General features: G+C 48.7%; 1 protein-coding gene across 4 annotated transcripts in view; it reads right to left on the bottom strand.

The window, feature by feature from the left end:
- The window catches only part of ralgapa2 (Ral GTPase activating protein catalytic subunit alpha 2), a 72,773-nt gene continuing 56,655 nt past the window's right edge, over window positions 1-16,118 (bottom strand). For 3 of the 4 annotated variants that reach the window (XM_037486091.2, XM_037486092.2, XM_037486094.2), the window contains 2 exons: window positions 7,500-7,621; window positions 1-2,616 (listed from right to left, as the gene is read on the bottom strand). In XM_037486091.2, coding sequence (XP_037341988.2) covers window positions 2,456-2,616; window positions 7,500-7,621 — 283 coding nt within the window. In that variant the 3' untranslated portion in view covers window positions 1-2,455. Of the gene's footprint in view, window positions 2,617-5,722; window positions 5,783-7,499; window positions 7,622-16,118 lie in introns of all 4 variants that reach the window. The other variant, XM_037486090.2, reaches the window with a different exon arrangement.

The raw sequence follows: 16,118 nt of genomic DNA, 5'->3' as shown, positions 1-16,118 counted from the left end.
TTAGAATTTCAAATTGATTTAATGAAATTTTTCACATTTCTAATAAAGATAGCAGGACTTCGGTCGTTAAAAACAGTTTGATATGTTGACAAGTAATGAAGAAATATTCAAGCTTTTTTTTCCTCTTATACAAAGATTATATTACAGGCATTCATATATTTATATTAGGAAGGCACACAAGCCCTCAAATTTGACACAATGTACAAGGATTTCTGAAACAAGAAGAAAAGAAAAACACACACTAGGCCTAAACACTAGCTCAATATCGCCACTTATTTAAGACACACAATCCTCATCTTGGTCCAGACCAACATCTCCAGCAAACTGAGCCCCCAGAGGGGGAGCACAGACCCCTTTTAACATACATCATAACCTACAATCCTTAAGATCACCATCCTGGGCGCTTCCTTCAAGTGGCTTTGGGGGAAAATTAAAAAAAAAAGATGTGACCCGGGACATCTGAACATTCTTTAAAAAAAAGCTAAAGCAAATCAAAAAATGGATCTGTCCTTCCTCCCCATTTTCTGCTCGAGGACTAAACAAACAAAAGGAGGCGACATGTGAGGAGAGAGGGAGAAAAGACAGGAGAGCATGGGGGGAAAGTAAGGCATCGTGCAACAGATGGGGACAGTGTTGCAGCTTGGGTGGAGTCCTCAGAGGGTGGTGTGAGTGTACATTGCGTTTGTGTGTGTTTGGGGCGGGGGAGGGGGGGGGCGGACACCTGGCTACCATGACAACCTGAGCGGGCAGGTTGGAGAAGCGAGTGCGTCGGCCCGGCCGTTGCTAGGAGGGCTGTTAAGAGTTCAGCTCAGGCATGCCACCTAAACCCAGAAGAGCCGCCCCTCCTTTGGCCTCAGGAGGCGACGCCAAGAGAGGATCATGGGAAGGAGGAGGAGGAGGTGCCACTCGATCCATTCAAATATAGAGAACAGAGCAGCACAGCACCTGTAATAAACTCTAAATGGAAAACCCCCAATTTAAAATCCATCTGCTGTTGTTTTTGTAGTGGGAAGCACAAGACAATGGCCTTTAGACACACGGAGGGTAAAAAAATAAATAAAAAAAGAGCTTTGAGTCAGCGCTGCTAACGGCGAGATGCGACGCAGGGCGTCCATGGTTTGTCTCAGAACACGCAGAGGAAGAACTAAAATCTGATTATGGGGAGCAAAAGTGGTGTCGGACAGCATCTTACATGACAGACAATACACAGGCACCGTGAGAAGCTCTTTCAGAAACACTCTCTCTCTCTCACACACACACACACACACACACACACACACACACACACACACACACACACACACACACACACACACACACACACACACACACACACACACACACACACACACACACACACACACACACACACCAGTGCATGGAGGTAAGATTCACCTGAGGCTCTGGCGGTATTGTTCCTCTGAAGAGCACAAGATTACAGAATACAACAAAACAGAAATAATAATTCATCAGATAGTTCTATATACATCCAGCAACAGACAAAATACACTTTTAAAAGCAATTTAAATCCAAGAACAAGAGAAACATTCAACGCTAGTTAAATCAATGACGGCGAGTGCAAAAACGTTGGTCGGGAACGCTGGAATGTCGATGTCTTTAGCTTCACAGGACAGGGAAACGGATAGCGGAGGAAAGAGACAGGAGGAACTCATCCAATTACCGGACATGAGCCCAAGTTAACGACATCAGAAAACAATTACAACCGCAGTCTTTTCTCATTGCAGCGCAGTTGCATAAATCAAATCCTGACGCGATCCATCGGAATTCATTTAAAAACGAAAATCAAGCAACAAACAACCAAAACAAATTTCTTTTGGAAATACGTCATTGATTGGCCTGGAAACAATTAAAAAGCCTCGTACACTGCTCGTACTGTAGTAGTGCAGCGAGCGGGAATCATTCTGCATCAGTGTTTCCTCCTTTTCAGTGTAGGGAGACGGTCCACGAACAAAGTCCAGACTGGTGCTACCGAGCGTCCCGTCACCAACCAAAGTGGTTATTTTGGACACGGGGGGGGGGGGGGGGGGGGGGTGTGCAGGAGGAGGTATATAAAAAGGCAGACGCGTTCATAAATGGTTACCAATCTCTGGTGCAGTTTCAGCATGGTGCCATTTACAGCGGATTCATTCAGTGCTTCATGGCGTTAAGTGTCGGGAGAGATGAGATGTGGAAACGAGTGAAGCCGGCTCCCCTTCCCTCACTGTCTGGTGCGTCGACACAATGAGAATTAAAGACAACATCCGGAGACCACCAGGGTGAACACAAATAGCTTCGTCGCATCTGGGTTGAGCAACAAATGGAAATGTATAAACGAAATCAAAGCTTGCCACTTCAATTAAGTGTTGCAGTCACGGCCGGGTGTTTGAGGTTCTTTGAGAAAAGATTAAAGGCTGCACTAGTTGAGAGGGGTGGGGGGCCGGTGGGGTTGAAGAGCTCAGTTGGAGGACTTGCTGATAGCGCTGGCTGACCGCCGCAGCTTCCCGGAGACCCGGTTCTTTGCGGCGCGGGGCATTGTGGGAGAAACCTGGTCCACGGCGTCCGCCGCGGCGGCGGCGGTGCTTCCAGACTCGGTGCCGGCGCTGCCGGTGAAGGAGCCTGGGAGAGAGAGGGAAGCGGGGGGAGAGGAGGGGGGGAGGGGGGGGGGGGGAGACGGAGCGGGTCAGGCGTGGCAGCGCGGTTCATTGGGCTTCGTGTGATTGCCGTTCAATCCCAGCATGCTTTGTCATGCAGGTCGCCGCTCCCACAACCCGAGAATCACAGATCTTATGGGAATTTTTACACCGACATTCACGGAACTTTGTGCGCTCGTTCCGCCCCTTCATTAGGAAAAACACGTGTGTGCAGGAAATGGACATGCCTCTTTCACATGCTGTGAAAAAGCAAAGCTTGTTAGAAGAAAAGCTGCCTCTCTTTCCAGTAGGGTTTTGCGAAAGATTTTGCGAGAAAAAAAAAATGAGCGGTCACCTTTTGGAGCAGCGGGCAAAAGAATATAAAAGAAAGAAAAGGAAAAGTATTTGGTTCACAGTGTGACAGCAGAATGCTTTGGATGGAAATAAAATTGCACATTATGCTCTTGTTGTGACCATGTGGAGCTTTCCTATTGTCGAGCATTGTCCTTTTTCAAAAACTTCACATCCGTGATTAGGGGACAGCAGACCGCAATAAGCCGGGCGGTGGGGAGGACAATCAAGCGTTGTGAGCGCGGCCCGAACTTCCTCAGCGTGCCCCCTCCCACTAATCCAAGACCCCTGCCCCCCCCCCCCCCCCCCTTCCACCCTCCACCCGCCCTCATGCTCAGAGTTTAAACAACTTTTCTGCTTTGTTGAGGCGGCATCTGGTTGCCTATTTTCTTCCCTATCCTTTTATTTCCTGCCATTTTTTTCCGGAGGCATCTCAAGTTGCAACGGCCAAAAGGGACGGCAGATGGCTGCAGTAACAGACACTCGGCGGCACAGTGGACACCGGGCAGCATCCGGGGCTGCAGCTCGTAGGGAGAGGAGGGCCGGGCCACGGGTGACACATAGGGCTTGTTTTGTGTAGGGGCTGGGAGGAGGGGGGGGAAGGGGAGGGGGGGGGGGGAGGGGGTGCGAGCGTGGATTCTAAAATCTGCATATGAATCTAAAAAAAAAAGAAAAAAGGGTGGGCTTGGTTAAAAATGCAAGCTGGCCTCCGACGGATAGAAGAAATCTGCATTCCCATATTCTTTGACTCATTCCTACAGTAAACACTTTGCTTTATGAACTAAACTGTCAGCGTGTGCTGTAAAGACACAAGATGGACAGGATGAAGCCGGCTAATACACACACACACACAATAGTGTGTTACAGTGATCCACCCACTCAACAGACTTCCCTTTTCGTTTAGCAGCCATTAAAACATGGCGCACTAAACAGTCGTCCCCTCCCACCGACGCTCTTAACGACTGTGGTTACATCAGTTCCTAAACGTGGTTCCTCGCTGTACGGCCTTTGTGTCAGAATTCATTTTCATAGCAAGTAACCCAGTGGAAAAAATAACCCATATCCAGAAGTGCTCATGCATCATTATTATCGTGATAAGAACCCAACATTTCCGCTCCTCACTCAGCGCAATCTGCCTTACGGTAAGGTTAATTTCTAATGGAAAGGGGAAGGGCGAGTCCGAGCGAGAGAGAAAACAAAGAGGGTCTTTAAATGGCCCCGCGATCCCATTGGTCCCCCGTGCAGCAGTTCAAACAAGGCTTCAGATGACAAAGACATCTTCCAGTGCGGCAGGTGTTAGTCTCAGAGTCTGCCCCAGGCAAACAGACAGGCACACTCCAACAGGAGGAAATGGGGTGGGGGGGCGGGGAAGGGACCAAAGAAAGAAAAGAGAAGAGTGTTTGCTGGGAGGAGAGATAAAGGCGCGCCACATGCAGAAGCGAGGGCCAGAAGTGTAACCGCATTGTTCATGCTGCTACTTAGTCAGGTGCTAATTGTCCCCACCGTGCATCACTTTCAATTACCAGCCCGTCCTAAACAGTGGGACACCCCCCAACCCCCCCCCGAATAAACAGCCCGATTTCTCTTGCCCCTTCTCTTTGTCAGAGCAATCGGTAAGTAAAGCTTGGTTAGTGTTAAATTAGACAAAAAGGCAGAGGTGGAAGGGAGAAACACAGCCATGATGAGTGAGCGAGCGAGCGGTGGGAAGGCCGCTGGACGGAAAGAAGCTTCCGACTGACTCGGGGCTTACCTTCACCATATACAGTATTTGGACCGTTAAGATATTTTTAGTCTACAAGGGAAAAACAGAGTAGAGCATCATGTGAGAGAGCAGTGGACACACACACACACACACACACACACACACACAGCTGGCTGGACGAGCGGGGCTTTCAGGCAGCTTGTGTGGCGTGGAGGTTAGTCGTCACTGGAGGGGTCAAAAGTCAGACAGGGTTAACTGATTTGGGAGAAGAGGCAATGCGAACACCATTCTCTCCCCCCTGAAGACACCTTGAGGGCTCATGATATCGGATGCTGCCTTGATCGATTCGTCCAATTTACACATTTCAAAACCAGGGACATTTTTTAAATCCATGAAGCATGAATGGAAGGCAGTTCACAGCAAAATACATCACCAGTGTTGTTAACAGAGAGGGGGTTAGGGTGAGAGTGAAAGATCCTGGGATACCTCACAGGTTAATGGGAGATTTTCGGTGGTTTCATCCGTGACAAAAGTATCGCTATTCTACAAATTTAACAACAAAAAAAGGATGAAAAACACACAGCACTAAAAAATAAACACTAAAAACGAAGCAAAGCAGTGCGGGTCTTTCACAACGGGGGCACGGCACCGTCACGGCGACAGGTAGACTGGCTCATGCAGGAAGCCGTGACGCCGGTGTGGAGTTAAGGGGTCAAAGTGAGGTTGCATTCAGGATCGTGGTGGACGGCGCTGTGGAGGATGCTGAAAAGCCCCGAAATGAGAGGTGACAGGAGAGGGCTGGGGCTGGATCCTCTCCCGGGGAAGCGGTGTAACGCCAATTAGCGATTAGCATGCACAATCTGTACTTCTACTTTATCCTCTTCCTACGAAAAGGGGCCGCCGCCCCCCCCCCCCCCCCCCCCAGTTTGACGGCGATGGCGGGATTCACAGAGACTAAAATGGATGAATGGATGGATGGATGCCGGTGGGCGGTGGCTGGGCGTCATGCCTAGTGTGGAGGAAGCAGGCAGAGTCTTACAGTCCAGTTTGGCCCAGGGGTACTCCATGTCCCAAACCATCCCCGGCCAACGCCTGCACGCTGTCGTGGAGCATGGATGACATGTTAGTGGCAGCAATGGGAGCCAGAGCAGGATGGACAGACAAGACAGATGGAAGAGCAAAAAAAAACAAAAAACACACACACACGCGCACACACGAGGGCAGTAAGGCACATTTCAGAAGGGTGAGAATGAGGAGCAGCCATCATTGACACAAGCTATACGCTTGATGGAACTGCAACGACATAAAAGGGAATGTGTTGTATATGATGAACGAATGTTTCTTTAAAATTAGAAAGAAAAAACAGTTAGTGTAAAATATACAATGTATTGTTTGTCCCACTTCAGTGAAGAGAACTGATCCTTTAAGATTTAAAACAATATTCTAGAATAGGCCGACTTTGGAAACAGTAATTTGATTTAATTACAGCTCTGTGTGTTTTCCACAAATGACCCAACATGAACCTGTCAGTATTTAAAATCACAAACAGCAGCAGCAAAGGCCATTTGGGAAATTGCTGTAAAAGGAGTTTTATAATGGTTCACTGCTCAAGAAAGAAACTGTTAACAGTATTGTATGCTGCTAGTGAGCCCTGGATGGAATATGAAGGGAAACACACACACACACACTTATTCATCTTGTAATCTATTTACACGAGGAGATTCCGGAGAAATACAAATTGCTGCTCAGAACGAGTTTCCGCGGCAGCGAGGGTGACAGGACTACCGTACGGACTTCATTATGTCGTGGCTTCTCACATTCGACGCGCCGTGTGTCCCATGCGGGCTGACCTCCCTCATTCAGCCACTCAGGAGGCTACATTTGGAATAGTCAAAAACGACGGCTACTCCTCGCTCCCCCTCTGCTGTATCCCTGTGCATCTGTATCCACGCTCCTCCTCTCAGTCCTTCCCTTCAAGCTGCTGTGGTGCCAATATGACAGGAGGTGACCGGTGTGGTCGTTTGAGAGTCTGCGTTCGTGCACACGTGCGTACATTTTCATTTCTCACATGTCGGCGTGCAGGATACAGATATTACAAAGGTATTGAGCCGCCTGTGAAGCACACAAGCGCTGACGGATCCTGTGTGGTATTGTGGAGCGCTCTCCTTGTCAAAACAGAATGTGTGTCGTGATCCAACAGAGCGGAGAAGTGTAATCCAGTATTGATTTTGGCGCCGTCGCAGATCGATCAGAGCTGGTACAAGAAGGAAGAACATGATAAGACACGTTTTCCATTGTATTCATCATGGGCTGATAAGGCTGCTGTGCTGACATCCGCGAGCTGCTGTTTGTCGGTCGGATCCTCTAAGTGTTGGTGAATGAGCTCACGGAGACGCGCGCGCACACACACACACACACGCACACACACAAAACCGTGCACTCTGCGGCTGCCATTTAACAAGGCTGCTTATATTCATAGGAAAGTAATTGCACGGAAAGATGCAGTTTGAAACAAGAAGCGATGAACAAAGTAGCGTGAGTGGTGCTGCAGGAAGTGGAGAAAGCGGATTGTTTGAAGTCACTCGCACGGCGTGAAGAGCCGATCCCGTCGTTTGATATTCATCAGGGAGCGGGGGCGTGGAAGAAGAGGGCAGAGAATAAGAGGGGGGGGGGGCTGGGGCGAACAGGTGCGTTGTGTAGGAGGAGGAAAAGGAGGAGAGACTAACACTGGAGAAAAGGGCAAAGCGGGGCGAAAGACGCCTAAGAGGGGAGAATGCAGAAAGGTGGATGTGGGTGTAGTGTGGCTCAGTTCTCACCTGTCCCACTCATTGGATAGCCGGGGGAGGGAGAGAAGACCTGCGAGGCAAAGTCTTCAAAGGTCATGACCTCTCTGTGGTTCTGAACAATGGCCTCCAGGTAGAGCGCCCGCTCCTCATAGCTGGTTAGCGCTCGTTAAGGAACAAAACGTGAAGACCTGCTGGAGAAGATGAAGGCAGCAAGGTAGAGTTGTTCTTTACCTTGTTTTGTAATAAAAATAAGTCCTGTGCGGTATTACACACACATGTACTGGGAGAGCGGGAGGCAAGGCTGAGCCACCCCAACATCAATAACCGAGCCGGGAGCAGAGCAGGACCAATCAGCCATGCCACACGGCCCGCAATTAAAAAAACGCAGTCTTTAAAATAATCATACAAGAAGAAAGAGAACACATCACTCCTGCCCTCTCCTCTCTGTAATAGAACCCTGCTGCAGGCGACATGTCCCGGACCACGCTCCCCGATGCGCTGCCTGCCACTTCTCCGTGCCATCAGGGGGAAAATTGGAGCCATTTGAAATTCAGATTGACAAGCAGCAACTGGAGCCTAGGCAGCATGCAGGAAGGATGGATGGATTTAAAATAGGGAAAGCAACAAATAAATAAATAAATAAGTGAGCCTGCAAAATGGCTGCCGGGTGAGGGTGGAAAACGCCATCATCATATTAAGTCTGCTGCGGAATGGAGGCAAGTGCTGGATAAAGGATGTGGTACTGGAGTGAAACAGCTCTGTCTGATGGCTCTGTGGAGATCTAACAGTGTGTGTGAATGTTTGACGAGGAGATTATTCGCACCACTGTCTGCTGTGACCATGTCCCTTTGATGAGAGACACCTTACAAATTGCTTGACAAACACACGCATTCTCTCTCGCAGACACACACACACACACTCAAAACAGAGGCCCCCTCCCCCTCGTGCCACTACAACTGCCAGGGTGGAATGACACCGGTCTGTTGCCGAAGCCAAGGCTGAACCAGGCTGAGCGGAGATAGGCTGGACCGGGCCGAGAGGCTCCGGTCTGGGTTAGATAGATAGGACGAGACAGCGAGCGGGCAGGGGGCCTGCAGTGGGCACATGCCGCAACAGCAGGGGCCAACAGCCATGACCAATGGCTTTGAGGGAACCGTGGCGAAGCGGGTGTGACGGGCACCTGAGCCGGGAGGCACCAGAGGGCTCGAGGGCCAAGCTGCTCACAGGGACAGACAGGGCTGGACAGAGGGCAGGCGGAGACAAAGGACAGGGGAACAGAAGATAGGGCTTGGGTTTGTGCACATGGCTGGGATGTTGCACACACCTTTTGAACCAGATAATAAGTGTAATATAGATTTTCGAAAAAGAAGCCTTTTCCAACCATGTTACAATTTAAAAAGGAGGTCTGTCAATGTCTTTGTTGGGTCATTTGGATAGTGACCCAATATTATTAATATTTGGGGACAGTAGAGACAGAATAAATCCCTTTAAAAAGTTCAAATGTTCTAGTTTATCACACCTTTAGGCAGTAAAAACACCCCATTGAACACTACGTCAGCCCTCCAGTCATACCCAGACATCACTGTTTTCTGTCACTTGCTGGAAACAATATTGGACAAAGAGATCGGGCATGCCAGTCTCTGCTGCCATGGTAACTCGGGTCACAGCTATTGTCTGGGGGGTCATGTCCAGGCTTTTATGGATGACAGACACAGAAAAAGAATGTTTGTAAAAGAACAAAATGTGCCCGGATAAATGATAAGTGGAAGACAAAATCAAGTAGAACGAAGGACTTAATGAAAAGAAATGGGAAAATGTTAAAGGAATTTTGAGAAATGAAAGAGCACAGGGAGAGAGAGAGAGAGAGAGAGAACGAGAACCTTCCGCACAGCGTGGGTCAACAGAGCCATATGGCCGTCCATTATCAGAGATGCAGATGACTGGAAGCCTGTTATTGAGATTCCTAAAGCAAATATTGACTCCAGCTGGAGCAGGCGCTCTCTGACTCTGACACACGCCTCTCCTCCACCACTTCCTTCCGCTGCCCTCTATCCACGTTAGACAAATGGATTATGGTGGGTGACGGGGGGGGAACCCCCCCCAAAAAAACTTCAAAGAATAAAATGAAGGGAGATGGTGTAGAATTATCAAGAGCTGAGAGAAAATATACGACCGCCTGCTAGGGAGAAAGACCGGCGGCGAGGGAGGGCGAGTAATAAAAGGTATTTTGGAGATGAGTGAAAGCGAGAGCCGTAATCAGCTCACTTAAGTAAATGTACGATGCTATCTGTGGGTAAAAAAATTGCCGCACAGAAATCAGACCTGATGCACAGCGAAAGGGTAATCTTTCCTTCTCTCTCTCTCTGCCTCTCCTTTCTGCTCATCTCTAATTACCAAGCCATGAGCACAGCTTGTTCCCCAGCATATGCACAGATGCGGCTGCCTCCGTGCAGTAACTTAATCAATGGACACTTCCAGTGATGCAAAGACTGTACCCATGTCATAGACACCAAACCCACAGACACTGACCTATTTGGGGGGGGACAACTAAATAAATAAATAAGTCTCTGCAAATGATGATCCAAAACAAATACAAAACGTTATCAAAATGATATATGTTCTGAAAGCCTTTTGTGAAAGGACTGTATAACTAAATCGAACAAAAGCTCCCGGATATTATGTGCTTGAACATATGCTCAAAAAAGCTAGGGACCAAATACACGAAAAGGAAGATGCAGACAGCTCTACATTTCCCCGGATGGACTTTAACCGCAGTCACCCGTGACATAACTGTCATTTACAGCTGAAGCGCTCAGGCAAGACAAGCCAGTGTGTGTGTGTGTGTGTGTGTGTGTGTGTGTGGGTTGTGCCACTTCGAATTTCCAAGGAACCCCTGCGTTCCAAGCCGCTGCATTCCTATTAGGGAGAAGAGAGGGAAACCAATGCCAATGGAGCGTTCCCACCATTGGGATAGTAACAACAAGAAGAAGAAGAAACCTAGTGGCCTGATGTCTGCAAACATGAAGCTCGTGGTTAGACCTGAGGTTGGGGAGGGAGTATTTAAAGCCCTGATTCAACCAGGTCCACACATTTGTTTTAGTAGACAACGGCCCCTAACCGCCTTATGCCCTGCTTGCCCTCTCCTCACATAAAACCTATGCACATATGTGTGTGCATGTGTGTGCGAGTGAGTCAGCCCACGTGTACATGCATATGTATCTGTGGGTGTGTGCACATACGTATGTATACATATGCATGCGTGTCTCCCAGATGGCAGGTGGAGGGGATGTGGAGGGGGGTGCTCTGGGGGAATGGCGGGGGTCAAGCATCTTTGTGGATCAAAGCCAAGGTCAGGGCAGCTGCAGTGGCCCATGTTCAAGGTGAATGGAGGCCTCAGATGGCTCTTCATTAGCAGGCTGCTCCATCCCTGCTGGACCCCATCGCCAACCGCCATCAACCCTCATCATCCCCTCGCTCCCCTTTTCCCCGTCTCCGTCCACGGGGACCTGTTCCCGAAAATGCCGGTCCACCAGGATCAATTTTGTGACGTGCGCAACCCTACCCGGCGCATGCGGACACACACACACACATGCTCACACATAGCAGTTTGTGCATAAGTAGGCCCAACACAACACCACCCACCCACACACACACTTCCCCAAAGGAGCCCACGTTGACCTCTGAACCGGTGTCTCTCTGGAGAGCAGCATCCTCACTATCCAGCCTCTCTTTGTGCTCCTCAGTGCCCCCACTGACAAAAGGCCTCACGCCGCTACTGGCCTCTGACACACACACACACACACACACAAGGTTCTCATTAGGAGAGCATTGTGTGCGTCCTTGGGAAACAGCCGTGCATTTTCATTTCACCGTTTCATCACTATGAAACATTAGTGTTGAAATGTAGTTAGGCCGTGAACGCGTCTTAATGCGTAACCGCCAGCGGCCGATCAACAGACTTTTGTGAATCCGTAGGAATCATTTTTATTGCATCCCACCTGTCCCCAGGCTCAGACGAGTGTGTCCTTGTGCTGAATACAATACATCTTTGAAGAAATAAATCATCTAACTATGTCTGCTAGAAGTCTAAGTCATGATTCCTTTTAATTTTGTATAGAGACCACCAATGTTCAGTTAAAAGGACGAGCTGTCAGTAAAAGATCTCAAAAGGTCACAGTGTGAACAGTACGCATTCACAAAGCGCCATAGATTCTTTTACAAGAGCTGAAATGTAATATGATTTGAACCATCCAGATTCTTTCTATAGCTCACCACATGGCCGATCTCACCAAATGTCACAGGGGTCCGGGTCAGGAAACGAGGGACCCGATGACCACTGTGTGAAAGCCCATCTGGAGTCGGCAGAATGGAGGTTCAGAGATTCGGAGAGCCTGATGGGATAAAAAAACACAAAAAACCCCAATTTGCTCTGACTGCCAAGTGAACACCAGCGCTATCTGTCAGAGGCAAGACAGGCAATATCATTCCCATAGTGAACTGCATTGATCGTAGCAACACGATGTACAGATGGCTGTCAGCAGCAAGGACTCAGCAGCAAAGTCCCTGACAGGAACAGTTTTTATGCTTTGTTTGTACCGAACAATAAAATGTTGGGAAGACATTTTCTTTGTTTATTCTAATTTTTTCCAGTAAATTGAACATAATGAACAAGGCAGACAGAGACTCACATCTTCAGTGTGATAATTAAGGCAGGGCAGAGGGTGTAAGTCTAGATTAGGCAGTAGACCATTACAAGGGGTCTTAAGAGGCACCATACTGACATTTCACTTCCTAAGCTCCATTTCTATCCACTTCTAAGTCAGATGACGGCTGCCGCAGGGTGCCTGACCCGGCGCTTTTGTTCCAAGATGCCCTCATCATGTTGAGTGACTAGGCTAAAATCTATTGATGAGGAAGGTTTCTTGGTCAGGTCAAGTACATCATATTCATTCAGCTCCTATCACAAAACCAAAATGTCTCAGACTCTATCCATAGAGCACAATTAGAGGAAAATATTTAGGAAATTCTCAGGAAGAGCAACAGCAGATGGAGATGGAATAGAAAGAAAGACGGGAGGACAAACATGGGTCTTTTTCAGGAGAAAAAATAAACCAGAGGGAAAAAGTGAGAGCCATGAGTTTCTCAAGATTTCAAAACATCTAGATGTGGAAACCGCAATGTGTTCCGTCCGCCAAGTAACATTGCTTCTGACAACGGTATCACCAAATTGATGTTAGTCAGTCCAGAAGTACACGGGGATCCAGTAACAGATGTGCCAAGGTGGAATCTGTACTTTGCTTATCCTTAGATTAGCCTCAAAGATAACAAGGCCGACCGCCATGTCTTTACATTCTGGGAAGACGCAATGAAAAAAGGAGGCAAGAAGTTCACCATTGACGGGGATAAACACCCCTACGCAGCAGCAGCAGCAGCAGTAGTAGCCAAGGTTAAGCCTGTTTGTAGAAGCGCCGGTGGTAAAAAGGCCTCTTGTAGTGAAGAGGGACAGTTGAGAGATGGGGTGGAGGGTGCCTCCAGGTGCTTGACCCCATCCTCTCTTAGCCCCACATCTGCCCATTAACCTGGGCCAATCAGCTTGACCTTGGTGAGGAGAAGAGCGCAGGAGTAGCTCACATCGCCATTGACTCCCAGCAGTCACATAATTGGCCCATTGAGAGGAAGGGATTGGGGGAGTGGGTTGGGGGGGGCTTGGTTGTGCCAGTGCAGGAGGGTAAAAATATATAAATTGATGTGGTCATTATTTTTGGTTGAAAGGCACAGTGCCTTACGTCATCATACCACATGCTCCCTCTCTGGTGGCAGTAGATCACACAGATACTGTCCATCCATACAAATGCATTTAGGGGTTAGGTCTCGCGCTTAGGTGGTGACCTAAACAGGAAGAATGACAGTTGGCAAAAAATCAGGCTCGACACACCTTTAAATGAATTGCATACAGGCGTATGTTGCCAGTCAACACGCTGCCACCACCTGACGTAAACAGAGCAGACGGGTGTAGCGTGGAAATGTTTGTATCAACATTGGATCACAGTCTCACCTCCATGAGGCAGTGGCACGGCGAGATGGATTGGACTGCATATGAATGATGCGTTGCTGCTTATTATTTGAAAAGATGATAAGAGGCAAACAAAATGTCAGAGAGGCTGGGAAATGTAAAAAAAAGAGGGAATGCGCTCGGAAAATAACAGGCGACACGGGACGGAGCCGGCGGAGAAAGACCCCGCAGACGGAGAGAGAGCGGCCAGTGGGGAAAGATGGAAAAAGGAGGAAGGGAAGAAAGAGGGATAAAGCCCAGCAGGTGTTGATTGGAGAGAGGCCAGGCGGTGAGTGCCAGCGGTACCTGTTGTCACAGCGAGGGCTGAGGTGTGAAGCTCGCCCCAGCAGAGGCCCTCAGAGGTGTGAGGTGATTATGGGGAAACGGGGAGGAAGACAGAGACATTTAGAGGGAGGGCCGCGGAGGGAAAGAAAGATAGGGACAAGGGAGAGTGAATGTGGCAATAAAGCTGGCTGCCGGAATAATGGCATAGTGGGAAGGAACAACAGATTGAGATGGATAAAGTGAGAGCGCGTACGACAGAAACCAGCCAGCAGGGTGATTTCATAGTGCGCACGTGTGTCCCAGTCGCATTTTATATGACAGCTACTCAAACCTCGGTGTCTCATTAAACAGCTTTTTTGCTGTAGACACAGCAGCAGGACACAGAATGTCTGAGAGTGTCACAGATGCATTATGATCCGTGCTTGTGGGTGCATTTTCTGCATAGACATACAGGAGATCAGATGCTCTCTAGAGAAATAGCCGGCTTCAGAAGAGTTTTAACAAGTGGCCTAATTAGCAGCCGGGAAACAGGAAACTGGAGCTCAGAGTCCCAAAGGAGGGGGGGGGGGGGGGTCAAAACAGTAAGCCCAGGTTAATGACACCTCATGAGGGGTGAGGGTCCCAACAGCAAGAGCTTTCTAAGCTCCAACCTCCACACCTCTCCACCGTCCATCTGGCGTTCAGACAGCGGGATGGGAAGTTATGGCCGTGACATCACTCCTAACCTGTGACATCATCACTGCCCATCAGTGATTTCACACAGGTTTGCATCGGATGTCTGGTGGCTGGCATGACCAGGTTATTTATGAGCTGAGCTCAGGAAGTAGGCACCCATTTTTTTTCAAGTCTCTGGAAGCCCACCATTCCTCTGGGGGACACTAAAAATCGATTTCTGCTCCGCAGCAAATCACAAGAACAGCATCTACACCAAAGTCAATGTTGACCCCTAAACTATGTCAGGACAGCTTGTTGGGGGGGGGGGCTCACGGAACATAAATGATACAGCAAGTCATCATCGCAACACGATGGCTACGAGATACCTGGTGACATCACGATTTGTTGTGGCGTGGTTTGTTCAACACAACATGACTGCCATCAAAGCCCACTGGGCCGGTGTATTCAGATGAGCCGAGTCTGTAACCAATCTCCTCTTCAAAGGACTCTGGTCTCCATTGATGAGTCCTAACACCGCAGCCTTAGATGTGAAACACAATGGATCGACATGATTAATCAAACACAGGCCCATTACAGCCAGACAGTCACACAGGCCCCCACCGTGCATTAACAGAAAGTCATAATAAGATGAGCAGAGGCTCATAGGGATGAAGATTAACAGATACAGTTCTGTGACTGGCTGGGTGAGAGTTCTCTCTGAAGGTCTCCTTTGTCAGTGACGATGGCCAGAGTGACATGAATGCCTCAGCCATCTGGAAACGTTATTAGGTCAGGACAAAGGTGTGCATCTTATGAGTTATCTGAGGTGAATATGCCCTCCTTTTTTTTTCTTTCTTTCTTTCTTCTCCAGTTCCTGATATTTGAATTGCTCGGAGTCAAGACAGGGCAAAACAGCATCTATCTGATCTCAATTTGAACTTTTAATGAAAAGTCAAAGATGAAACCGGGGAGAGCGCACTCGACAGGGACTGCTTGAGAACCATCTGATTACTTATGAGGCATTTCACCTCTTCTTTCTTCAACTGTCTAGATGTAAATTTAAAGAGAGAGATTACCATCGGGCCACTGACTCAAACTCACCTAGGCTCGCCTCAAAACATGGCAGCAATCAGAGCGCCCGGAGTACCGTCTGTTTAATGGAGAAAACCACTCTCCACACTCCACGAGGGGGGTGGAGGGGGGGGGGGCAACTCTGGGTCATCTTAACCCCACAAGCTACACAGTCCAGGCGAGTACTGCCGAAACATTAAAATGAAAAAACCCACAAGAGGTTTAGCAATTTTAATGACGCTTGTGGTATGTGCGGCAGAATAGCTGTGATGCCTGAACGCCAAGCGCGCGGAGTCTGTTGTTCCGCCATTGCCCCCTCTGTGAAAGGTTCATCGGGCCAATTAGGCTGCTTGGCCTTATGCAAAATGCCAGGCATTTAGCGGGAATGATAATAATTAGCGCAGGGTTACATATGATCACAGCTGTGGTGAATGCAGAGCGGAGAGGGCGGCTAGTCACTGCGAGCGAGAGGGACTTCATTTGGTCTCACGTTTGCATTTCGGCCATTTTTCAATATGTTCTATTGTGATAACCTTAAAATATCATGACACCGCCGTTGATACGTCTTTGACAAAATGATGAGGAAA

Source organism: Pungitius pungitius, chromosome 14 (genome assembly GCF_949316345.1).
Source record: "Pungitius pungitius chromosome 14, fPunPun2.1, whole genome shotgun sequence".
NCBI classification, from domain to species: domain Eukaryota; kingdom Metazoa; phylum Chordata; class Actinopteri; order Perciformes; family Gasterosteidae; genus Pungitius; species Pungitius pungitius.
Note: the sequence above shows the minus strand (reverse complement) of the source record. Positions and strands in the feature narration are given on the sequence as shown.